The sequence below is a fragment of the Plutella xylostella genome, chromosome 12, assembly GCF_932276165.1.
Source record: "Plutella xylostella chromosome 12, ilPluXylo3.1, whole genome shotgun sequence".
Lineage (NCBI taxonomy): Eukaryota > Metazoa > Arthropoda > Insecta > Lepidoptera > Plutellidae > Plutella > Plutella xylostella.
The window spans coordinates 7638506-7664982 of NC_063992.1; the positions used below are offsets into that span (position 1 = coordinate 7638506).

At 41.3% G+C, this 26477-nt stretch overlaps 2 protein-coding genes across 2 annotated transcripts in view; both read left to right on the plus strand.

The window, feature by feature from the left end:
* Positions 1–11994, plus strand: part of LOC105385002 (serine/threonine-protein phosphatase 6 regulatory ankyrin repeat subunit A) — a 34794-nt gene extending 22800 nt beyond the window's left edge. The window contains exons 10-19 of the mRNA XM_038119372.2: positions 217–374; positions 946–2173; positions 2287–2486; positions 2681–3217; positions 3312–3518; positions 3600–4290; positions 5750–5970; positions 7655–7783; positions 9948–10083; positions 11147–11994. Coding sequence (XP_037975300.2) covers positions 217–374; positions 946–2173; positions 2287–2486; positions 2681–3217; positions 3312–3518; positions 3600–4290; positions 5750–5970; positions 7655–7783; positions 9948–10083; positions 11147–11376 — 3737 coding nt within the window. The 3' untranslated portion in view covers positions 11377–11994. The remainder of the gene's footprint in view (positions 1–216; positions 375–945; positions 2174–2286; positions 2487–2680; positions 3218–3311; positions 3519–3599; positions 4291–5749; positions 5971–7654; positions 7784–9947; positions 10084–11146) is intronic.
* Positions 11995–12403: 409 nt separating this feature from the next.
* On the plus strand, positions 12404–26462 carry LOC105385001 (pancreatic triacylglycerol lipase). The gene is made up of 7 exons (XM_038119306.2): positions 12404–12597; positions 12754–12799; positions 14944–15208; positions 16294–16442; positions 23982–24208; positions 25105–25264; positions 26065–26462. The coding sequence occupies exons 1-7, from the start codon at positions 12552–12554 to the stop codon at positions 26204–26206; spliced, it is 1035 nt and encodes a 344-aa protein (XP_037975234.2). The 5' UTR covers positions 12404–12551; the 3' UTR covers positions 26207–26462.
* The last annotated feature ends 15 nt before the right edge of the window (positions 26463–26477 follow it).

Here is a 26477-nt window from a genome sequence, read left to right on the forward strand (position 1 = left end):
ACGTAGATGACAGGGGTCCTATCGCGAAGTCCTAACGAAATAACATTAAAGAAGTAATTGGTATCATTTTCAATACATTTTGAAAATCGTTATCAAAACCAGTTCACGATAGGTACACAGGCTTCCTGATGAATTGAATAAATTTTGACACTAATTACTTCGTTCGTTTTCACTTCGCCATTGCTCCTCAGGTCCCTTACTCCTTATTCCTTGCAGGCGACAAGTGCGTGCTCATGCTGCTGAAGTCGGGCGCGGGCCCCAACAAGGCGACGGAGGACGGCATGACGCCCGTGCACGTCGCCGCCAAGTTCGGCAACCTGACCACGCTGCTGCTGCTGCTGGAGGACGGCGGGGACCCGCTGAGGAAGACTAAGGTACCTAGCTTTTATTTTGTACTAGCTCTTCTGGAGGCTATTTTTGTAGAACTTCCCGTATTTTTTTAGGATAAAAAGTAGCTTATAGTAGGTATATTCATGGATAAAATAGGTTATTTGATGTAAATGAAAATATTTTAAATTACATCAAATGAACATATCGTCTCGTTTCGGAGCCTATTGAATATTATGTCCAAAATGTTAATGCAAGTGGATTGGCGATTATTGTGTTCCACTGCCAAAGTACGGTTTTTCCTTGTTCGTCTCCACCTATCCATATAAAGGCCTCGCCGCTCCAGTTCTGTTAAAAGGCGTCATGGTCTAGCATTTCCTTTTCTGTCTACCGAATGTCTAATGTCGATGCCGTTAGGGTGTGATTCGCCATCATAAACACTTACGCCTGTACAAGTGTAGAGGCAAAGGCGCATTGCTGCACCCACTGATCGTCGGTTTTAAGTTATCATTATGTAATTGAAAACCCTTGAACAAATATCTATCTGCATCAAATTATTATTCGTGAATAAATACCTATGTTCAAGACTATAACTAATTATAATATTTTTGTTTCCAGTCCGGTGAGACCCCCCTGCACATGGCGTGTCGCAGCTGCAAGCCGGAAGTGGTGCGACATCTGATACAATTCGTCAAGGACACGAAGGGCGAGAGCGTAGCCACATCTTACATCGATTCAGTCGACGAAGATGGCTCCAGCGCGCTGCACTATGCGTGCAAGATATCCAAAGAAGAAGTGAAAATCCCCTCCAACGACAGAGAAGTAGTCAAGCTACTAATAGAGAATGGGGCTAATGTAACGTTAACGACCAAACATAGCCACGAAACGGCTTTTCACGTCTGTGCGGTGGCGGGCAACAATGACATAATGAGCGAAATGATCACCCACATGTCTGCGGCTGATATTGGTAGAGCGTTGAACAAACAGAACTCGCAAGGGTGGACTCCGCTCCTCATAGCCTGCAACCGAGGGCACATGGAGCTCGTGAACACACTACTCTCTAACCACGCAAGAGTGGACGTGTTTGATGTAGAGGGCAGATCTGCTCTACATCTAGCCGCAGAACACGGCTTCATACAAGTATGTGACGCTCTTCTAACCAACAAAGCCTTCATCAACTCCAAGGCAAGAAACGGAAGAACAGCTCTACATTTGGCCGCCATGAACGGGTATACGCATTTAGTAAAGTTTCTCATCAGAGATCACAATGCAATGATTGACGTCCTCACTCTGAAGAAGCAAACCCCTTTACATTTAGCAGCTGGGAATGGACAAATAGAAGTATGTAAATTACTGCTTGAGCTGGGGGCCAATATTGATGCGACCGACGAAATGGGTCAAAAGCCCATCCATGCGGCAGCGCAAAACAACTTTTCTGAAGTAGCACAACTATTTCTCCAACAGCATCCGAATTTAGTAATGGCCACGACAAAGGACGGTAACACTTGCGCTCACATTGCCGCTATTCAAGGGTCGGTAAAGGTGATTGAGGAGCTGATGAAGTTCGACAGAACTGGAGTGATATCAGCCCGGAATAAACTAAATGATTCAACGCCTTTGCAACTGGCGGCTGAGGGTGGACACGCAGACGTAGTGCGGGTTCTAGTCCGGGCCGGCGCTAGTTGTACGGACGAGAACAAAGGGGGTCTGACCGCAGTACATTTGGCGGCGCAACATGGGCACACTAATGTGTTGGATGTGATGAGGTCTACAAACACGCTTAGGATATCCAGCAAGAAGCTTGGACTAACGCCTTTGCACGTGTCAGCATATTATGGACAAGCTGGTGAGTGTTTAAAAACGATTACGTACTTTTACTCTACTTTTACATGGCAGAGTCTGTTGTGCACTCTCTGTTGTTTACCAACTTGTCTTCAATACTCCATCATCTTCCCTCAGAGACGGTCCGTGAGCTGCTGGCGCACGTGCCGGGCACGGTCAAGTCCGAGTCGCCCACCGGCACCTCACTAGTACCGGAGCTGGGCGCAGAGTCCGGCTTCACTCCCCTGCATCTGGCAGCATACAACGGCAATGAGAACGTCGTGCGGCTGTTGCTCAACTCGTCTGGGGTGCAAGTCGATGCAGCTACTAATGAAAATGTGAGTGAATTTTGTCTTATCCTACTTCAGGCTACCGTAGGATCTTGGCCTTTTCTCAGGCCGGTGACCACATTAAGCTTTCAGCAATCATCACTTGTTTTATGTAAGTCGTCACCTCTGAAATATACTTTGAGGTATAATGGATAGACTTATGACATGAAAAGCCTGTAGTTATAATATTCTTTCATTTACAGGGCTACAACCCTCTTCACCTGGCTTGCTTTGGAGGACACATGTCGATAGTGGGACTACTATTGAGCAGATCAGCTGAACTACTTCAAAGTACAGACCGTCACGGAAAAACTGGTCTCCATATAGCATCCACGCACGGACATTACCAGATGGTGGAGGTGCTACTGGGCCAAGGCGCTGAGATTAATGCAACCGACAAAAATGGCTGGACTCCATTACATTGTGCTTCCAAAGCTGGACATCTAAACGTTGTCAAGCTGCTGTGTGAATCAGGAGCGTCACCCAAAAGTGAAACTAATCTCAACTGTGCACCTATCTGGTTCGCAGCGTCAGAAAACCACAACGATGTGTTAGAATACTTATTGCACAAGGAACATGACACACAATCCCTGATGGAAGACAAGAGATTCGTGTACAACTTGATGGTGTGCTCCAAGAACCACAATAACCTCCCGATAGAAGAGTTCGTCCTTGTTTCGCCGGCGCCGGTCGACACCGCCGCTAAGCTGTCTAATATTTACATAATTTTATCCACAAAGGTCAGTATTAGTTCCCAGGGAATTCGGAAACTATATTAGGAATTCGATTCTGTTTTGATTTGACGAATAAGCATTGAATGGGTGTTCTGTTCAGGAAAAAGAACGTGCCAAAGACCTGATAGCGGCGGGCAAGCAGTGCGAGGCGATGGCCACGGAGTTGCTGGCACTCGCGGCCGGCGCCGACTCCGCCGGGCACATCCTCACCGCCACTGACAACCGCCAGATAGAGTTCCTCGACGTGCTCATAGAGAACGAACAGAAGGAGGTCATCGCGCACACCGTAGTACAAAGATATCTTCAGGTAAACAATAGGTAACTTCAACTGCTACATGCTCAATGCCTTGTTATCCAGATGGATTTTCTAATCTCGTTTATTTTCCAGGAACTCTGGAGAGGGAGCCTCCGGTGGAGCGGCATCAAAATAATGTTCCTTTTTGTCGCCTTTATATTTTGTCCACCAGTCTGGATGGTGTTCTCCCTTCCCGTCTCAAAATATAATAAAGTTCCGATCATTAAGTTTATGTCGTATCTGACATCCCATATTTATCTTATGACATTGCTGTCGTTAGTGGCAATTACGCCTATACATAATTCGATATTTAGAGATAGTTTAGTGCCTAAGTGGTACGAGTGGATGCTTCTCATTTGGCTGAGTGGGCTGCTCCTGTTTGAGCTGACGGACCCCAGCGACAAGTCGGGTCTGGGCTGGATCAAGGTGGCCGTGCTGCTGATCGGCATGATCGGCGTGGCCACGCACGTGGTGGGCTGGATCTTCGTGAACCGCGTGTACTGGCCCACGCTCATGTACTGCCGGAACCAGTGCTTCGCGCTGTCCTTCCTGCTGGCGTGTGTTCAGATCCTCGACTTCCTTTCGTTCCACCACCTGTTCGGTCCGTGGGCCATCATCATCGGCGACCTCATGAAGGACCTGGGCCGGTTCCTCGCCGTGCTCGCCATCTTTGTGTTCGGCTTCTCTATGCACATCGTGGCTCTCAACCAGCCCTTCAGAAACTTGTACAAAGAAGAAGACAGAAGATATGCGAGACAACAGAGGAAAAAACTATTTTCAGACGGTAAGCACCTCTCTTGTATATTTTTTCATGTAACTCGATGTTAATTAAGATAGATTCATCATTCAATTTAATGTTGACCCCTATTGTATAAAAAAGTCATGATCTTGTCTTTACTTCCCCCCATATTTAACACGATTGTTGATGTAATAGATGGTAATCTTCGACGATCAAAGCGCCAATTGGTTCTCTCTGGAGAGTCATACCGGAGGAAGCAAGGGCCGGCAGGACGTAAGTCCACAGATAGACGTACAATATCATTGTCACCTATCCACGATGATCACATTTTATCTCGATGTGCTTCTTCTTATTTTACTTATTTAATTTCTAAAGATCCATGCATCCGCTTATAAGCTTTAACTTTTACTATCACATCGAGAATGTTATCATCGTTGAGCGATCAATATCTGTCAGTGATAGCCGTTAGTTTTGTCTTGCTATGAAACACTATGTGGAATGTGTTAGGTCTTGTAATATACCAACATCCGACATCATCAACCATCACATCACCCGTTGCCATGACCAGAAGAGAAGTTCAACCATGCCCATATAATTGTTGTTGTTGGATCTAGTATGGCGCGGCGGGCGTAGTGCGGGCATGTGCCGGGCACACAATGCATCTTCTGCCTCACGGAATGCGCGCGTCGCTTTACACAGAACATGCATTGCGCGCGTCACTCCCTGTGTTAGTAACTTAGTGGAATGGGGCGCTCGGGCCCGCTCACTGCATTGTGGATCAGTTTGATTTGCGCATGTCCGTGGCTGGCTTACTGTCCTGCGTTTCTGTATCACCGGTGTCTGCTAGATGCCATTTTATGTTTGTTCGAGATATGTTTGGCTGTTCGTCAATGTGCGCCGCTCTGGCGCCAACGCTGTCGATGTTTCACGACACTTAGCTGTCTGCTGTAGAGGGCTAGGGGTGGTTTTTAACACCTTAAATAACTGCATCTTAATTATTAATGAAATGCTCTAGAGTCTACTGTGCAATTTAAAACTATAACAACATTTAAACTAACAAAAACAGAACTAAAACTCACAACTAAATAACATAATTAATAATCAATTAAACCACCCACTCAGTTACATAAGCTAAACCTCAAATACAGTAGAAACTAGAGCATTACAAGAGTCACCCCGTCCCTAGCCCGACCCGTTGCTACGTAGAGAGTGTGTGATGATAACAGACCAGGTCCATGTTCAGTATTGTCTTCTAGCGTCGTTGAGTGCGGTTGAGGCGTTCGAGAAATTGTTCTTCGCCCTATTCGGCCAGATCACGCTGTCGGACCTGAACTACATCTCGGCGCTGCGGCCCTTGTGGACGCAGAACCTGTTCAAGGTGGTGTTCGGGAGCTACTTGCTGATGTCGGTCGTCGTGCTCATTACCCTCCTTATAGCGATGATGTCGGACACGTACCAGCGCATCCAGGTAACTGCCTCTGTCACGTGTTACGTTTGTTCGCAGTGACCATGAACCCGTTTTTCTCGTTCGAGCTTCTGTTCTTCGCGGTGTTCGGGCAGACGACGACGGAGCAGACACGAGTGCACCGCAACGACGCCAACGTGCAACCCGTGTGGACCAACTACTTGTTCAAAATAGTGTTCGGCATCTACATGCTGGTGTCCGTGGTGGTTCTCATCAATCTGCTCATCGCTATGATGTCAGACACGTACCAGAGGATCCAGGTAACGCTCGCGGCGACACACACACACCGGCCGACCAAACACGGAGAGAATGTGGAAAGAATCATAATTGAGTCAGTGCCAATAGCCCTTTTGCTAAGGACCATTAGATTGATAATGGAAACAATCAATGTTGCCTGGGCCCTAAAGTAACATCTCACCTTCACATAAATATTTTATCGTTACAATGCTAAACAAAAATTAAAAGCCCTTGTGCTAACCATGGCACAGGTAGTACAAATTATTCAAGAGACACTAATCTTGTCACTGTAAATCTTCTGTAAAAACATGATATAATAGCTTTATTTAAAGCAAGAACACTAACACGGCGGAAACTAGTAACAAGGCCGGCCGCTGAATATGCAAGCAGCGTACAGCGGATAATGTCAGCGCTCACAAACAAAAATAGACGATACATTAACAAGTAGCTGGTCCCTTCATCATCAGGGATCGCTATTTTAAAAACTCCGCCTATATACTTTTAGGCGCAGGCCACCGTACATCGCTATTAATTAAAATTAATACTCAATATATAAAAATAAACATTTAAAAAAATACGAAAAACTTATAAAAAAGGTAAGTAAAGATTATTACATCTACATCCTGCTCTACATTAAAATAATCAATCGTAGAAACATAATGTGACCTATAAGATTCTACTAAGTGCCTGTTTCAGAATGAAGAGGATATACATTAATGTTGTAAATGTCTGAAGTTATGTTTTTATAAATTATAATTCATATAAATGTTATCCAAACATTATGATACAGGTTCTTAATACTTTAGTACCTTCAGGTATGTACCTACTCGTTACAAAACTGAAACTGAATTTTGTGCCAAGGCCATCTAATCTTTACTAATTAGAATATGTTTTATCTAATCACTCTTATTTATAACCTGTGTAGGTACATCACTCGCAATATGATATGTATTGGTATAAAATATATTTTTACAGCGATAAGTAGGTAAATATTCTTAATAATATATGTAAGAATAATTATACAGTAAATTTCCTGCCATTTAAGTATCTATGTTGTAAATATCAGCAGTAGGTACATGATACTTATTATACAAATAAATCGCTTGTGCCTATTTTAAATATAGTTGATAAACTAAGAGATTGTGAAAGATGTGATACCTACCAGAACCAAAAGTCACTAAACCTAAAAGCTCCGAAATAGCTTTTCATGTCTCATAATAATCACTATAGTGAAAATTCAGTTAAAAAATCACATCTCGTACACTCTCCAAATAAAAAAATATAATAAACTTGAAGCCCTTAACTAAATATTTGGTGGTATTTTATCAATTGGCATAGCAGACTGGTGGGATTTTCCATTCCATTCCAGAGTAAGTCGATAAAATACAGAAGTTTTTGAGAACACGAACGTCACTGACAAAATTCCGCCCTGTACAACCCTAACATACTAACAATAAACTTAACTAAATACTAACAATGAACTTACTCGTACGTAACTATTAACTAACGTAACAATTATTTATGCTGATTCTGAAGGCACAAATCTACCTAATCTCCTAATTGAGTGTTTCCGTTAATCTAATTTTCCTCTGACAAAATTTATAGTTACACATTACTAAAATTAAATTTTGTGCCTTCAGAATCGAAATCAATAGGTTACTAAACGCGCCAACTGCCAACAGAAACTCTAACTCCATAACATTGCAGGCGCAATCGGACATCGAGTGGAAGTATGGGTTGTCCAAGTTGATCCGCAACATGCACCGCACCAGCACGGCGCCGTCGCCGCTCAACCTCGTCACCACCTGGCTCATGTGGCTCATTGCCAGGTGTAAGGTGAGATGTCTTGTTTATTTTCCAGCAGTCTTGTGGCAGGGTTAATAAGACCATAGATACCGCGTCGCGTGCGGTAGCTTACGATACGACTTCCGCTATACAGAATGTTGACAACAGGTAGGTAGATATAGTTTTATCATCATTTTCATCATCAACATCATCATTTTAATTTCCAAATATTACGAAGCAAAGTTGTTCAGAATGACCTCCCGAGGCACTCCCTTTTGGCTAACTATGCCTACCACTTTTGCAACCCCCACCCCCCCACAAGGCCACAAATGTAGAGCGATGATAAGATTAAGAGAGAGCTTTTAATAATAAGGCCGCCTTTGTCTAGGTCTAGGATTCAATTTGAACAACTTGAGGTCATCTAATTATGCTACAAACAAATCCTCGGCCTTCCTTATCTCATTCCTACCAGCTTGGCGGCCAAGGCAGGAAACTGTTTTACATCTCTACAATAAATCCTATAGTTTTAGAACACACACAAGGATTTTACGGTCCTGTGACAGAACAGTTTTTACACACGGATAGAATTTTAATAGTCTCATCAGCCATTCATTAAGCATTAGATACACAATGGATACAAACAAACCTTTCAAGATATAGTTCTAGGTAAGAATTTCAAGGTATATTGAGATAAGCCCTTCAGATAACTGCTGATGTTATAATGAGAATTAAATAATAGGGTCAAAACCTTAGAGATGAATAATAATGAATTATTTATCATGGTGTTAATTTTGTTAAACTAGCAGGTATCTATTTTGGGTAGGTAAACCAGTTTTAAGAGATAAATGCATCCTAATTCCTACTCTCGTAAGGAAACTAAATACATAGTAATACCTTCTAAATACTTCAACTAAAATTATTGGGAAAACTTGATATTCATAAACACCCGTATGTACTATCGCAAATGGTCTTTTAGTCCTAGAACTCTGTGATAGATAACTGATAACTAAGATTTATAGCAATGGTAATGCTATAGTCATACCTATTGTAAAGATAATGGTTAATGATGGTATTATCTTATGATTTGATGATGTAAATTTACGGGAAAGTCGGATTAAGAAATAAAAGCTTAGTAACTCTATTGTGCCGAGGATTCGATTCTCTGGCTGGACATGTATGTATTTGTCCTATTAGTTCTAGGGTCTTGTTTGTGCCGAGAGATGGCTATCCTCCCGTTGCCGCCTATTACATTAGGTCCAGCCATAATAAAAGTTACTCTATGAATGGGCCTAAACACGACACTGACTTAAAGTTCAGCAATGCTTCTCTACCTACCCTGCAAGGGAGAAACAGCATACAATTTAATGTATTTCCAATGGTAAATATTAGTGTTGCCACGAATAGTGATTTGGCCGAATACCGAATACCGAATATTCGGCCGGCGCTCTCAGCCGAATACCGAATATTCGGCCACCGAATATTCGGCAGGTGATCCAGTATAATTCAATAAGTTAAAGTTTTATTTAAAAAGTGTTCTTCTTAATCTTACGGCAGATCCGTATAACTGGTTCACCACCAGTTGTACCAACTCGAATAAGTAGCCAAACCTTATATATTTTGTTAAAAAATACCTGTGTCTCAGTAGCAGGTATTGTATATTTTATTGAGTTGTACCAACTCGAATAAGTAGCCAAACCTTATATATTTTGTTAAAAAATACCTGTGTCTCAGTAGCAGGTATTGTATATTTTATGAAGAAAAGCGCAACTGTCGTAAGCGCGATGTTGTATTCAGGTTTTCGCAATTAATTATTGTTTGATAGTTAAATGTTTCGATCAAATTGATTTTTTTATTCCTTTTTGTAAGATATTTGCTACTTTTTTAAGTATTCGGTATTCGGCCGAATACCGAATACTGAAATAACTGGCCGAATAGGCCGAATACCGAATAGTTGTGGCATCTCTAGTAAATATGTAACAATCTCTGCTACCAGGCGCGCATGAGTAAGAAGAAGCGTCCAAGCCTGGTGCACATGACCAGCTATAAAAAAAATGCTCTAGTTTGATTGGGACTAAAAACAACACTGGCGACTGCACATCTTTCTACCTACCCCATCATCAGCCACTAATCATCCACTGCAGGATCAGGCCTCTATATCACATTACTCTCCGAATAAATATATTTTTTAACGATAAACAATAATCTTTGCTACTAGGCGCGCATGAGTAAGAAGAAGCGCCCGAGCCTGGTGCACATGGTGGGCGTCTCGCGGGACGACGCGAGCAGCGCGCGCAGCAAGGCCGGCTCCAAGTGGCTGTCCAAGGTTAAGCGGGGACAGGTCGTGCCTAAAGGTAAGTGGATTTGCGCATAGCATAGAGAAAGTTCCTCTTTTAGACAGAATTTGGGGGACCAAACAAAGCGTTAGGTATGCAGGAACACGACTCTCAAAAAGCTGAAGTACTTGTAGCATATCATAATATTAACCGTTATTCTTGATAGGCTACAACTTCAGCTCTGCAGACCTGGTCAAATAACGTTAAACTATGAAACTGAGGTCAGAGGCCAGAGGCCAGGCTTTAAAGCTTTACCTATGCTATATTAATATGCCATGGATAAGAATATAAAATTTCCTAATATAGATATAAACTAAGTGCTATATTTTTAGTATGCTGTGTGAGTCTGTTAAAAGTAATTATTGTGCATACAAATTAGCAACTTATAAAACCAATAGAAAACTTTGAAATGTAGAGACTTTTTCACTATTTGCTCTGCAGAGCCGAAGCTATGACATTGGAAACGGGTATGCGTTAGTCAATTTGTTTCCCCGATAAAAATAACAATTTGGTCATAATCATAGATTCAAGATTTTGTGCTAAAAAGCATAATGCAATGCAATAGGTCAATGCAATTTTGCGTTGTTATAAATATCGCGAAAATTATCATCTCATTGCTATTAGCGCGAATGCACTAAACAAGCATTTGTTGCTGTCTTCAGTAGAAATCATGTTGCTACAGTAAGTAACATGTATGTAGCAAAGAATACATGCGACATGACAAAATATTAATAATTATAATATTTCTTGCTAATTATAAATAGTACCTATGTATAATAAAAATACACTCACGGGCAATGAAAAGGTTCCACAGAGAAAAACACACATTTACTCCTAAACGGAAAAAGCTAGCTTTATGACGCCTTCTGCAACATTGAAGTAAATTTAAGGGAGCATCAGAATATTACCAACTAAACACAATCATATATTTTTGTTCAGATTTTAAATTAAATATTAGAAAAAATTGGGGTCGTTTGGTGTCGGATTTTTGTGAGTGGAACTATTTCATTGCCCGTGAGTGTACAACGTTGTTCATTCTTTTGTTTTTGCCACGCCCTAATTCAACCTGTCGGATTCCCAGATTCCACCCGTCTGTCGGTGGTGCACCTGAGTCCGCTGGGCTCGCAGGCCGGCTTCGAGCACGTCACCCGCATCGAAAACGTCGTGGACTGGGAGGTCATCGCCAAGAAGTACCGCGCCCTCATGAGGGACGAGCCAGACGACCTGGCTCTCAAGGACAGCGACACAGAGGCGGCCGAGGACGCCGCCTCCGGGGTGGTGCCGAACAACGTGGCCCTCGCGCCAACCTGAACTAATCTTCCAGACTAATCTTGACACACTTCCTACAGGCCGTGATTGCCTGGTACTTCGGTATCGAAAATCATAACTTCCCGATTAAAAACTTCCGATATTTTCTGTTGAATGGAATTGAATAGGTTATTTGTGTAAGTTTACTTGTATACTTTAAAACTTTTGGGGAGAAATTGTTTGTTGGCTAGGGATAAGGTTAGAATGAGTCTATATTGTTCCGAGAAAATCGTGATCTGCGAAAAGTCGTGTTTTACACTTTCTTTTGTATTACAACGTGTCAGTATTAATTTAATTTAATAATGTACGTTAATAGGATTTTGTGGTAGACAAATAAATAATTATAAAAGAAAGCGGAGGGAAATCTGACGATTTCTAAGAGATGTAAATAGTAATAAATGGAACATGTAAAAACCTTAGTAAATAAAGTATTTCGTTCTTCTAGTCATAAAGTTAAGTAACTAAAGTTTGCTACCATTTAGATCGATACAGTTGAATAATTTTAATTTAATCAAGATATGTTTAGTAAGTAAGTATCACATTCAAATATTAATGGATATCTTCGTAATATTTTTGTAATTAGTAGAATTAAGTGAGTGTTGTGTTGTATTTGTGTACCTTCATGTGATTCGATTAAAATAAATCGATTGAATTTTATGTCCAGTTTTTATACATACTTCCTCTAATCTCAGTTATTAAAAAACTTTTTTCGGAATGCAGTAAGTAATTAGAAAAATAAGCATTTATCAAAACACCAACATTTCATTAAACTTCCGAAAAACGTTAGTAGCAAGGTCAAGGATCAACTAAGAACACTAGATTCCATAATTAGCTCTACTTATGTTTTCCTTTCATACTTTAGGCACTGAAAAACATAATGCCGACACGTTACCGCCAAAACGACTGAACAAAGTGAAGCATAGCTGATGATGATTGACTTCGTATTGTGGTTGTGCTGTCTTGTGTGGTATAATAAAAACAATATGGAGTTGTTTGTGGATGCTCCTTGGAAAGCCGCTTGCTTATATTATTTCCCTGGCTGTGGTCGGGGGCAGTAGCCACGCCGCGCGCAGTCGGTCGCCGCACGCACCGCCAGAGCGCGCCAAAATTAAATTTATTCAAATTTAGAATTTGATTGTTTTTGTTTTTTTGGTTAATGTGCAAAGCGGCCAGTTAAAATGTGGAGTGCCAGTATTTGTGTCTGGATTATTACGATAATATTTGGTAAGCATGTTTCTTCTATGTTTCGCATTCAAACTTACGCATACTAGCTTATTTATATTTTTATGCAAAAATTTGGGAGTCTTTATGTATAACTCAGAATTAAATCAAAGGAAAATGAGGGTTAATATAAATTAAAAACTTTATTCAATTTTTCAGGTTTTTCACACATAACTAGTGCTGCTTGGCTAAGATGTTACAAGGGGTAAGCAATTTGTATGTTTATAAATTAAAAACATGTTGAGGGCAAAGAAACCTGACCCCTCTCATAGTAACAGTGTACTGCTACCTGCTAGGATTCAGGTGTATTGGCCCTCTGTACCTACAAAATGGAAGCAATAGATAGGTACATACATCTATGAGCTTACTACACTCACGAGCAATGAAAAAGTTCCACTTACAAAATTTCGACACTAAAAATATAAAGAAGTTAAGAGTTCTGATGATGAGATCAATAACCATAAAAGGCAGATAAAATTATATCTTGAATATCAGCTGAACCTGAACACTGGAAACCCAGAATACCCAATAAAATAAGAGAACAAACACAAAAAAAATGTCTCGCAAAGCTCTACGCTTACGAGTAGCTTAGGCACCTATTTAAACTAACCGGTTAAATCGCGCGAAATCAGACGCTGAAAATCTATTGTGTCGTGAAAAAAAATTTGCTGTTTCATAGCAACTACTTACCTTTACCCAACTTTAATTAATGGAGCAGCAATTTTTCTAGAACAGCTGTGATCACTGGTACATTCACCTGGCAACGGGAATGTCACTGATAAAATGTCATCCTATACACAATACTATAAAATAATAAGGAGACGACAATAACTTGGCTGCTGATCAGGAATCTTCCTTAGGCGCTTAATCGTATGGCACCTACAGTTGTATACAAACAAAGAACCGCTAACCGCAGCAAGGGTAAGGTCCTCAGCGCGTCACCTTCCATTATGGCATTAGGTATTATATTACTCATTGGAATACCTACCGACCAGGGTGATGTACTAAAGAGTGAAGTTTTTATAATTTTAAATTAATTATTTCTTAAGTTAAGACGCAGGCGTAGGGCCGAGATCGGTAGGTTGAATATGATAAAGCAGATAAAGGATATAGCAAAGATAAAATGTGCAAGATTAGATTTTCATAATTTATTGGTAAGAATAGCTTGTTTACTATCTATACTTATTTATATTCTTCCAAATACCAATAATTATACGCTCTATCTGCTGGTTCACATTCTCGAACGCAATAAATTCATTAAATTAGCATAACAAGACAAGTATTGAGTAATTTTGGGTGAAATTGCTGATTTTGGCAATCATACGTGACCACATACCCACAGGGGCAAGGTCGTCAGAACTAGACCAGGGGACAGTTATACAACGATGACCCCTGGGTGGATTCACGTAATCGGTTGTAATCGAGCCGACTTTCGTCCGAATACCGATTCGACTCGATGTGCAAGCTGCGTGCAATCAATCAACTGGTTTTTTACGTCGCACAGCTCTATTTCATTAACATTTTTTCGTAACCTGCGGCACCGTTGTAATTGTAAAGTTATTGTGATGGTTAATATGATATTTATTGTTGTAAAATCGATTTAGGTTATTTCTTATAAGCTAGGCTTTGTAGGTACGCTAGGAACTTGAGTACCTACTCTATCCCGTAGGAATTTACAGTAGGATCCCGGTACATAGGTACGGCCTTACCACTTTTGCGCATTTAACAACATAATAAATGTAAATATATATAAATATATAATAAGTATGTGTTTTGTAATATTGCAATGTATTGACCGGCTTGTAATTATAGGTCTACCTTCATAAGTGGACCATCGGGACAGCAGGTCAACAGCCACTGTGCTGATTTATAAAACGTTCCATATACATACCCATTTGGCACTGAGTATAGGTAGGTGCTTACCACGATAAATGACGTCGGGCCATCAACGTTACTGCCACGCATTAATTACTACTGCCCTAAAAAGATTAGTTATGTAGGCACGTGGCCGGCTGGCCACTATAAGTATTGGGCCGCCGAAGAAAGAACAAAAGAAAATATTAATTAGTTAGCAAACGCCCGCAACCATTGTTTATACTTATTTCCATACATAAGTTACTTATATTTAACCATTTGTATCTTACAGTTAATACTGGTAACGAGGTAACTTTACATAAGTAGTTAACTATTGACTTTAAAACTGCAGTCTCTAAATTAGATCTAGATGTACGTACGTAATTTGCAAACATGAGCATAAAAATTACGATAAAATTGTATTTAACCCTTTACATAAGAACAGTTACTAACAAATACCAAGTATACTATCAAATCTCACTCCTCACATTCCAGCTCAATAGAAAACTACATAGCGACGCCATTATCCAAACCGCAGCCTATCGTCTCATCATGCGTGGACCTCACGCTCCCGACAGTGATCTACACCTTCGGCTACCGAGGCAAGACCGCCGGCCCCGCCACCAGTGCCGTTCTGAATGCTTACATCAACAAGAGGAAGCGGAATGTGCTGTTGTTGGACTGGGAAGAGGAGGCCCGGAGCGGGTATCTTGGGATACCGCTGGGCTATGTGCTGTATGCTGTTCCGAACGCTGTTAAGGTAACTTGAATAAGATGTGTCGTATCGAAACTTCACGCAACCTAGGGGCAACATTGAACGGATAAGGTTACGCAATCAGTGCTGAAATTAGATAGCACAATTAATTTCATAGAAACATTTAATTTATTTTTAAAATTAACTAGATTTTACTAATGTATGTATGTAGGTCAACGTACACAACGGTGAAGACTGCACCTAAATCCTTGCGCCACCTGATCACAGGCTCACAGGTCACAGTGCGCCTCGGGGCTCTTCCATTCTACGATTAGGTATCTACGATACTGCAGATGAGCAGTACGCTAATAAAGACGCTAGTAGAGTTTCATTAGAACCTCAAAGTAGAGGTAGCGATTAGCAGTTCGAGAATTTTTGAACGTAAAGTCGGAGTGAGCCTCCTGTGTCGTGCATACACACATGTTCCCTTAAAACCAGTTGAATGTAACGTTTACCATAAATTATAGACTCTACACGCGTATATTGAGTAACTGCCTTCTAGGACAAAGGAAGGGCTTAGAAGTCCCTATCGGATTGCTGGTGCAAGTGTTACCTTACAAACAAGACTATCTAAGTAGCTAAATATTTAACATACTTGGGCTCATTTTTTACGGATAGCACAATGCGGTGGGACGCGTGAATCCGCGTGATGCATTCACAAATTAAAATAAAATTACTATGCAGTTAGCGAGTTCTGTCGTAACTTTAGATGGACTGATACGTTTAATAGAATAATGCTTGAATAATGGATAAGTATGTACAACTTATTCAGGTGACATAATTGTAACTTGCTAATCCCCAACATTAATCGGTGCTTGGATGTACTAATGTATCAAATCAATGTATCAAGCTATCACGCCCAATGAATTAGCCATTAGCCGATTGGCAAAGCTAGATGAGGTACTTAAGCCTAACGCCGAACGTCCGACTGCCGGCTAAACTTAGTTAGTTCGCATAGTTGAGCCAGTTTTTCATACATGCATAGTTTGCAGTGGACGCACATGAAAAAACAAAAAATGTCTCAACTATGCGAACTAACTTAGTTAAACCGTCAGAGGACGCTCGGCTAAACAGTTGCCATATTCTTCCAGATAGGCCGAGAGCTGGGCGCGGCGCTGATGGCGCTGCATGAGTCGGGGCTGGACATCTCGCAGCTGCAGCTGGTGGGGCACTCGCTGGGCGCGCACGTCATGGCGCACGCCGGCCGCGCGGCGCGCCAGAAGGGGTATACTGTGCCGCGGTGAGTTAGCATGCCCCATTAATACAGTGCAGTCAGACTACCGAGAAAATTTTAGACAAATAGCTGCATAATGAGTCCAAATTTCCAACTAGAATTCTGCTGAGAATCCCACGAGGAGGGTGCACTTCAGATAGGCAAGGAACTGCCGCTGCAAATTAACTTATCAGGTTACCTCTCCTAGACAAGGCAAATCAACTAATTTCTACTACCATAACCTATAACATAATGTACGAGGGCGATACCGAAATGATCGGGAATAGAAAAAAGTACAAAGATATCATAATATTATTTACTTTTATTGTTTTTCAAAGTAGTCTCCGTGACATTCAATGCACTTTTTCATTCGATTAAACCAATCATTGAAACAGTAATTCCAGTCTGAAGTGGATACTGTCAAAACAGCTGATTTGTAAGCTTCGACCGCCTCTTCTGGGCCGCTAAACCGTTGACCACGTAGCATATCTTTAATTCTTGGGAATGTAAAATAATCATTGGGGCTCAGATCAGGGCTATACGGAGGATGGTCCATCAACTCCACGTTTTCCATATTTAAAAACGTTCTTGTTTTGCGAGCGGTATGAGAGCTTGCATTATCGTGGTGAAGGATTATACGACGATTCGGGTTAGTTTTACGAAGTTCTCTTACGACTTCCGGCAAACAAACAATTTTTTTTATTTTTTTTATTTTTTTTTTTATTTTTTTTTTTTTTTTTTTTGTGTACCAATCAGCAGTAACTGTCCTTTGTTCTTGTAATGGAATCGTAGCCACATGGCCAGTTTTCGATACAAACGAAGCGACCATTTTTTTCGACACGCTGCGTGAGCGAATAACTTTTGTTGGCTTGACCTCACCTTCGAAGACCCAAACTGCCGATTGATGTTTTCTTTCGGGCTCATATGAATGAATCCACGATTCATCACCAGAGACGATATTGTAGACAGCATTTGAACTGCCTCCATTGAACCGTTGCAGAGCAGATCGACACCAATTAACACGAGCCGACTTTTGTTCCTCGGTCAAACGGTGGGGCACCCAGCGCGAAACTAACTTCTTGACACCCAGTTCTTCATGTAAAATGGTTTTTTTTTTTTTTTTTTTAAGAAATTGTTATCATTCCACAGACTTTATGTCCGTGCCTTTTGAAGAGTGGTAATTTTTATGAGATAGTTTTTAATTCTTTTATCTACTTTCTACTCGGTAAGGAAGTTTCATTTATATATAGGTATATATATTCTATCTTTTATATATATATATATATTTTTTTTTCTTTTTCTTTTTTCCCTTTTTTTTCCACTGCTGGGGGAAAATCCACATGGACACCTGGGAAGAGGACCCAGGTAGTGTCGGGCGTTAACCGACTAAAAACCCCCAGCCGTGTATCTCATTATACAAGAATTTTTTATTTTATTTTTTTTTTTTCTTTTTTTTTCCTTTTTTTTAAATTAATGGTTTTCAGAGTCACACTTACATTAGTAATGGCAACAAACTTAACAAGGACAGGGCCAATGCCAGCTGTCTTCGGAGAACTTAGTAGACACCTGGCAATGGCTCGGCCCCTCAGTCGTTATAGGTCATGTTTTGCCTGATGTTAGTGTGTGACTCTGTTCTTAAAGATAACTTATTTTAATTGTTAGTTATGATATAATAATCAATAGGTTAGTTATATAAATTATTTTCCCAATTTGACCTATATTTTGCGCTCTTAACCAAAATTATATTTTATGATTGAACAAGTCCAAATCAAACCACTATTTGCTGACAGAAGTATCGTATATTTGTAACAACCAGAAAGTCATTGTATCAAAAGAAATCTTAATACCGCGATGCAGGCAATTAGATAGTGACATCTGTTAGCGGGCATAAACACTAAGATAATATATTGTTAGGATGATTGTACATACCGCCCACCAAGAACATATAGTTCTTAACTACCGCCCACCATGAGGTCAAGGGGGTGTCACAAGATGCATTGATAGACACAAAAGGTAGATAAAAATGGCATCGGTATGCACCTTGCGCGATCTTAAAACTATTTAGTAGAAAATACACGCTTTGGTTGAGACAGATTGGTACTCGGTTTTATGAAGAATTTGCAAAAGACATAAATACATATACAACATAACAATATATTAAATGATGAACGATAACAGTTGATGACAGATAAGATAAAAATTTAACATAGTTAATTTGCAATACAATTTATTATCACGAAATACGATACTACGACCCAATTTTTTCGAAAATTTGCGTAATCAATCTACCTAATAACTACCGACCTGGGGATGATGATTATTAGAAATCCAAGTTCGTCTCCAACTGGACTGGACTTCAGAGCTGTGACTGAATGGATCGGTAGGACATGCAGATGAGTGATTGATGGATGGGTCGTGAGCATGGGACTGTGTGCTGAATGATTTCCTCGAACGTTTTGATATTCGGCTTCTTTTGAATGATGACCAATGGCTTGAGTGACGTGACCAAGCTGAATGTGTGTTGGCCCTGTCGATTCTCAATTTGTGGCCGCCTTCATTCATTTGCTTACCATTGTCACCTGATGTAATTTTTGTATGCATGCTGTTGATTTGATGACAATGGAATGATGCTAGTTGATTAGAACGGTGGACTGTATGTGATGGTGAAGCAATCTGATGTGAACGGTGGACTGTATTCGATGGTAATGATCCAGGGTTATCCGATGCTGCTTTGGCATTGGCACCTGTTGCCTTGACTTCTACGGCCAGTGATGACTTGGATCCACCCACATGCGACCCCGAAGCTGGCGTCGGATGAAGCAATGAGTGGTGATGATGATAACAGATGCGGCATGTGTTGATAGAGCGGCAGCTATTGGCAGAGTGATTACGGCCTATGCAATTATAGCATAGCCTGTTGGTTATAACAAACTTGTGTCGTGCTTCATATTGTAGCTTACAGAATTCCTTGCAGTGGATGATTTTGTGGCCACGTTTGTTGCAGTAGGCACACCCTATGGCTCCTGCATGGACACTGGTGGCAGTTGCGTGCATGACATGTGCATGTGTTGGGTTTGGTTCGGTGTCTAAGAATTCAAGGGATCTGTATCGAGCTTCTAGATACTGCATTAATTCATTCAAGGTTGGCAGTTCGGTTGAGGTACTTATTTTAACTTCCCAACTTTTTCGGGATTCAGAGTCCAACCTTGAGCAAACCACGTGAATGATGAACACATCCCAAGACTCGGTTAGTACACCTAGATTCTTCAAACCGTTCAAAGTATCATTCACTAAATCTAGCACGTTTTTTATTGCCCCAGCTGTTACATTTACAATGTAAGATTGATCCATAAATCGTTGCATTAGACAATTGACCAAGTACTTCTTATTATTGTACCTATTATTTAACGTCACCCAGGCCTCGTCGTAAGTTGCAGCTGTGATTGGTACATGCCGTAAGAGCTGCTCAGCTTCCCCAGAGAGGTGCGCCTTTAAATAATGCATTTTTTGTACATTGTCTAATGCATCGTTGTTGTGGACCAATGATAAGAATAAGTCTTTAAATGATATCCATTCTACATATGTGCCAGAAAACACCGGAATTATAAGTTTAGGCAAGTGAACATGAGATCCCCCCTTGGTATTTGCTTGTTTGTTTATCTTATCAGAAGCAGCCGATGCAATAGACACGACGCGGGATAGAGCTTCCTTTAAGTCCGCCTTGTACATGATGTACGTTTCCTCTACCTCTGAGTACATGTCGGTTGTAAAGTATTCATGGCTATCGAGTATTTCATCGGATGCTTCAGAGAGTAATTTTGTGTGGTTGTCAGTAACAATTTTGAAATGAAATTCTAACGCCTCTAGTCTGGTTTGTAAGTATGATTCCTTGGCTAAACGGTCTTTTGGTGCCTTTTTGTAGTTTTCATACGCTTTAACAATGTTGGAAATTGAGCCAAGTTGACTTTTTACACAGAAAGACATTTTGATAAAGTAGATGAACAATGTTTGGAACCTTGCTAAGTCAAAGAAATTTTGAAAATTTTACAAGTTTTTAAATTAGTTTTGTTCACAGAACCAGAATCGGGCATAGGTTCCCCGTCTGACTAATATTTGTAAAATTATTCTAAGTCTTGACTAAATAATTATTCTAACTACTAACTACCAAAGAGAAGAGAACGTTTCAACTACAGATAATGTTTCTTTTTGCTTACTGTCCATAATGACACTGTCACTTCAATTAATTATTCTGAGGTTCACTACACTGATGACACTGACACTTTTGGGGGACTCTGAGCTGATAACGTCAAAATGTACTCACATTTGGTTCACTTTGTGGTTACCGGGTTTCTGTGATTCCTGTGTTACACTTTCTCTCTTGCTCGTCCCTTTGCCGCTGCGTGGACCGACGTGGTGACGCTGCTCGCGGCGCCGCTGCTGCCGTCAGTCGCTGGGCACTCAGGAATTCTGCCGATGCTGGAGCTGTCCGCGCTGCACTGACTGCTCTCGCTGGCTGACGCTCTGGCCAACCACCCGAAGCACCTTCAGGGACTCCTTTTTCCCCGATACTTGCGTCGGATCAAAATTTGACTTTCTGATTCCGCAATCCGGCTAACGAAGGACCATGAACAAGTCCAAATCAAACCACTATTTGCTGACAGAAGTATCGTATATTTGTAACAACCAGAAAGTCATTGTATCAAAAGAAATCTTAATACCGCGATGCAGGCAATTAGATAGTGACATCTGTTAGCGGGCATAAACACTAAGATAATATATTGTTAGGATGATTGTACAATGATTTATTCCGCCCCGTTTTGCCTTCTTAACATTTCCCCAGAAAGTGCAATGACCTCTTCGTCTCGATTCTTAACTGCCATTTTTAGATTGTACTCGAGGATTCGTTTCTTTGGCGCTGTTATTGCCGTTTTAGCGAGGTTGCCGATAGCGTCCTCGGTGTCATCCGCATAGTAGGTGCAGGCGGTGGTGTGCCTCGACAGCGCCACTACTGCGTGAGGTATGCTATCGTGCAACTTTATTTTATCTTTTGTTCTTATGATAATAACGGATTCGTACGTCAATCCCTGTGCTTCGTGTATGGTTAGGACGCGTGAGCCCATTCCTTCACCATACCCTTGGCTGGTCAAGGTCTCTTTTTCTTCCTGTGTATGCACCAGGAACAGAGTGTTGGTTTGGGATTTGGGAATTACTGCGTCTGTTAACCTTTTCAGCTGCAGGGATTGGATGCGCGCTGTGGCTGCGTATATGCCTGAGTATACTTCCTTTAGGGCGTATGCAACATCCATGGGGTTTCTGTATGAGCACAACAGCTCCTGGGTGATGTTTGCTACCAGTGTTGGGCGATTGTACCTAAGCTCGAATAGGTTCTCTCTGTCGATATATGGTAGCTGATTGATGTCTCCGATCAGAGCAATATCACAGGCACGAGACAGGTGGGCGGCCATTACGATTGCCCCGAAATGGTTCATCAGGACTTCGTCAATTATCAGGCGTTGGCAACCGACATGTTCTCTAAAGCCGTTTACCAGGACTGATGCCATCGTACGCACCCTAGTTTTGACCATGTCACCAATACGATGCGCTAGCCTGTTTCTTATGTCGATGGCCGCCTCAGTTGTTGTTGTGATAATGGTGTCTTTGCTCACATCGAAGTTATTTATCACCCAGGTTGTCTTCCCACATCCAGGTACCCCGTTCACCCAAGTGATAGTGGGCATCGTCCAGTGATTCCAGTTGGCGTTGATGGTTTCCACTTTTGCTAGGATTTTATCCTCTAGCATAATCCTGGTGCACTGGGCGACGACCACTATTTGGTTGTTGTGTGGCACAGTAAATTTTGAGGAGTTGCATTCCCAGGGTACAAATCCGCTTTCCTCGCTGTAAGCCGCCATATACGCTCCAGTCATTTTGCCTCTGAGGACTTGGCAACTACTGTTATCGTATATGCAGGCTTCGGCCTCCTCGAGTAGAATTTTTAGCCGGCCTTCGTTTTCTTGCCTGTAGGTCTGCATGATGGTTTTGCACGACAAGAGGTTTACCTGCTTTGTGGCGGTTGTTATTGCCACAAATTCTATGACGGCATTCTCCAAATGCTCTTTAGGGGAGGTTGCTGTTTTTAGCTTCGGTGGGACCACCTGACCCATGTCGGCTCTTGTTATGGTTCTTTGGGCCGTTCTTTTTCGGATGGGGCCTTTGGGGATTTGGCGCCACTCAGGTGTCCTCTGTGGTTTCCCCATAAGGCTTTGGGCAGCTGATTTGAATGCCTGAAGGAACCCTTGTGCGCCCCTGCGAGATTCTGCTCTGCATCCTCATATTTATTTCCTGCTGTTCAGCAGCAGCGACGGACTCGGAAGCCATCCTCTCCTGTAGGCGTTCTGATCCGGTGACCGCTTCAGTTTGTTGGTGGTTGTTGTTCCTCACGGGTATGTGTCCACTGAGAAAGCTTAGGTCTTCACCTCTGTCCTCATACACAACTATTTCGTGTTGTTTTGAGGCTTTTAGGCAGCCCAGCTGGTCAACAATTTCACCTTTCTTATGCTCGATCACCATTGCGTCTACGCTTATTATCTTGGGGACGTTACTATCTTGTGCTCTCTCTCCAAGCGTAGTGTAAAATGGTTTGAATGGCTGTCATACCAATGCTGAGAGAAGCCCGAATCTGCTCGTATGTCACATGTCTATCTTCTTTTATTAACTGGCGTACAGCATCGATGTTATCTTGTGTTACCGCTGTTTTTGGCCGACCAGTAGAAGGGACTGTGGTAAGAGAGGAACGTCCACGGCGAAACTCAGAATACCAACGATATATAGTCGTTTTACTTGGTGCTTCAAGTTTATAAATAGAAACAAGCTCGGCGAGACATTGTTCTTGAGATAAACCTCGACGAAAGTTGTGAAAAATTATTGCACGGAAATGTTCCCGCGTAAGCTCCATTTTTTACACCGACTTGTCAAATTCAAATGGTCAATACTCTTTTATTTTTTACTTTTTTTTAAATTCGAAAATGGAATTATGTTTGAAAAAAAACACTACATTTGATACACCAAAAAGGTTTCACTCTAATTTATTCCTAAGTATTCTATTCCCGATCTTTTCGGTGTAGCCCTCGTACCTAGTTCCAGACACAACTCCAAGCGTTAACGCCCTGGTTAATTATAAAAACTAAAGAAGTCTTTAATCAGCTAACAAACTTGCAATCGGCTTGTTTATTTCAAAGTTGCTATCTCTTATAAGGGAAACTATTTGAGATATCGGTATAAGTATGGGTACATTGACCCAGTCGCGGAGGGAGACCGCAAATAAACGTGCAATCGGCTGTCGGTTAAATGTTATTTACAATTTGAGACAATAGGTATTCCGGTGTACCTTGATCCTGAGGTTAAGAAAACCGGAAATTCATACGGCAATAGTTTTGAAAATAGGTAGCGTCTAGACTTGTGAATAAGAATGAAGGAGGCGTCACGAGTAGGTATAATATTACCATTTTAAAACATCTATCGATACGATTAAGAGCCCAAATTAACAACACACAATCTTATTTTCAGCATCACGGGTCTCGACCCGGCGCGAGCCCTCTTCGAAGGCACCCTGACGGTCCAGGCGGGGCTGGACCGCACGTGCGCCAAGTTCGTGGACATCGTGCACAGCGACCCCGGCGGCTACGGCACCAGCCTACCGGCGGGGACTGTGGACTTCTGGCCCAACTACTCCGGTCCGGGTGGCGTGCAACCCGGCTGTCCGGCCGGGGACTATGATATGTTTAGTCCTGAAGGTAAGGATATAAGAATATCAGCTGAATGTATTTGATTGATCAAGGAATTAAATAATTACTTAATAGATTCTGTTTCTAGTTCATAGTGGCTAATGGAACTAGTTTCTTATACTTACCTAGCTTTTTGGCCAAGCTATGGAATAAAGTGACTGTGTTACTTAGACAAAATTTCAGTTACAGAATAAGCACCTTTACAAAACGGCTCTTTCAATATATTGATCAAGGATTTTGGCCTATTACAATATTTAACTTGATTAGCTTCATTTGAAATTAAATATTATTTTTAGACCGCTTTTCAATCCTTTGGTTAGCCACTCTATTACGATTAATAGTCCTACCGAAGTGAATGTGCAATAACTGTAACTAGTTGAACCTTGATAACTGGCGTGGAAACTAATCTATCGTAACCAAGGAAGGATACATAGTTCACTTGTGTGAATGTGCAGTGAAATAATAACACACTGAGTGACATGTTACATGCCGTGTAGCCCCTAATTATAATGCAGATTACTAACTTCCGACCCCTTGGAAAACGGAACAGTGTGGAAAGTGATGGTCACATTGTCTCATCAAATGACCTATTTGTTAAAGAAATTGATGAATACATTATTACGAAGCTTATTATGTGATGCAAGCGCGGCAGAAAAATAACTTTACAATTAGAAATCAGAAGGAAAAGAAACATTATGTTTACTAAACAGAAGAATGAGAACGGACTTCAGATTCAAAACTCAAGACTTAGAGAAGTAAGGCGTAACCACACGTAACTTAGTTATCTATTTTTCACGGGCATAACCCTAAGCCTTTGGCCAACCCTTTTACATTGATCCCCTACTCAGTACGTAGGTATTGCTTCTCCACTGATGGTCTATATAAACTATGCTTCCTTCTACCAGACCTGTGCAGCCACGACCGCTCCTGGCGTTTCTTCGTGGAGGCCATCACGTCACCGACCGCGTTCCCCGCGGTGCACGCGAAGGACTACGAGGCGTGGGTCAAGGGGCCGCCCGCAGCCAGCCCAGCGGTCATCTACCTCGGTGATCTCACCAGCACCAGGTCAGTATAGTGCCACCAACTTTTAGGAAGGCCTCTTATTAGAAGATTACGAAGTATGGCGTAACTCATGGATAGGGGCTGCAATGGGTTGACATAGGCTGAACAAAAAGAGTTTTCTTACAAAGTGATTTCATCTACCAAAGAAAAACAACAAACTTATCAAAAATAATGTAAACCTACAAGAAGGACAATTACGGAATAAATTAAATTAACCAAAATCGGAAACGATGATAAACTCATTAATTTACTGTCATCTGTTATTCTCGGTAACTCGTATAATGTTGAGATGAGCGAGTCCGACTAATTACAGTAAATTTCCCTTTTATGCATAAGGCCAATGACCTTTTATTGAGAATGAAATTAATAATAATCTGGGGCAGTAATAAAAACGCAATCTGCACGCGGAAAAGTCAACCCACACAAACAACTTAACCGTCGTGATATTCATGAGAAATGTGCACGTCATCATTCCGTATCCTGGACTTTTTGTTACGATACTGAAGGTGACCTTTAGTTCGTTCATGCGCCTATAATCAGAGCCTTGCACCGCTTCTTTATTTCCTGGTTGTTATTAGTGTCACAAACGCGAATAAAATTAGTCATCTGGCTTCGGTAGATAAGTAGGTTCATAATAATACATATATGAAAATACAATTGTTTACGTCATACATATTTTAGTATGGGGAGAACCAGCAATAAAGGCACCAAATCCGACCGACTCTATCTAGAATTTCTTCACTCCATAGTAAAATTAGTCTATGGTAAAACCACAATTATAACCATAACTCCCTTATCCTCAGGGCTCAAGGCAACTTCTTCCTGACAACCAACGCTACAGCTCCCTTCTCCAAGAACCAGCAAGGCTTGACCCCCGACGTCAGCCAAGTGCGACGGAAGCGGCGGAACTCCTCCATCACCAGGCTACTCAAGTATCTCAGATGATACTTGATGCAGTGGCTCCACCAAACCGCAAGGGTCACTAGACATGTACTATTGTTACTGTGACAAAGGTGTTTTAGCTTTAAAAACCAGTGCCAATTGAACCTGTGTTGAACTGTACGCTTGTAAATAGGCTTTGGTGAGTGCCAATAGTCTTAGTACCCATTGTTTTATTGGTAAACAATAGTTAATACTGAGATGTGATTGGTACCTACAATTGAAAGTATAACTATGCATCTTTCCAATTCTGTAAAAAAGTTTTAAAGTAAGAATA

Bases quoted from the DNA above. Each gene is read 5' to 3' on its own strand.
- LOC105385001 (XM_038119306.2), top strand. From the start codon at position 12,552: ATGTGGAGTGCCAGTATTTGTGTCTGGATTATTACGATAATATTTG. The intron at 12,800-14,943 runs GTAAGCAATTTG...CTCACATTCCAG, and splicing joins TGGCTAAGATGTTACAAGGG to CTCAATAGAAAACTACATAG. The intron at 15,209-16,293 runs GTAACTTGAATA...ATATTCTTCCAG, and splicing joins CTGTTCCGAACGCTGTTAAG to ATAGGCCGAGAGCTGGGCGC.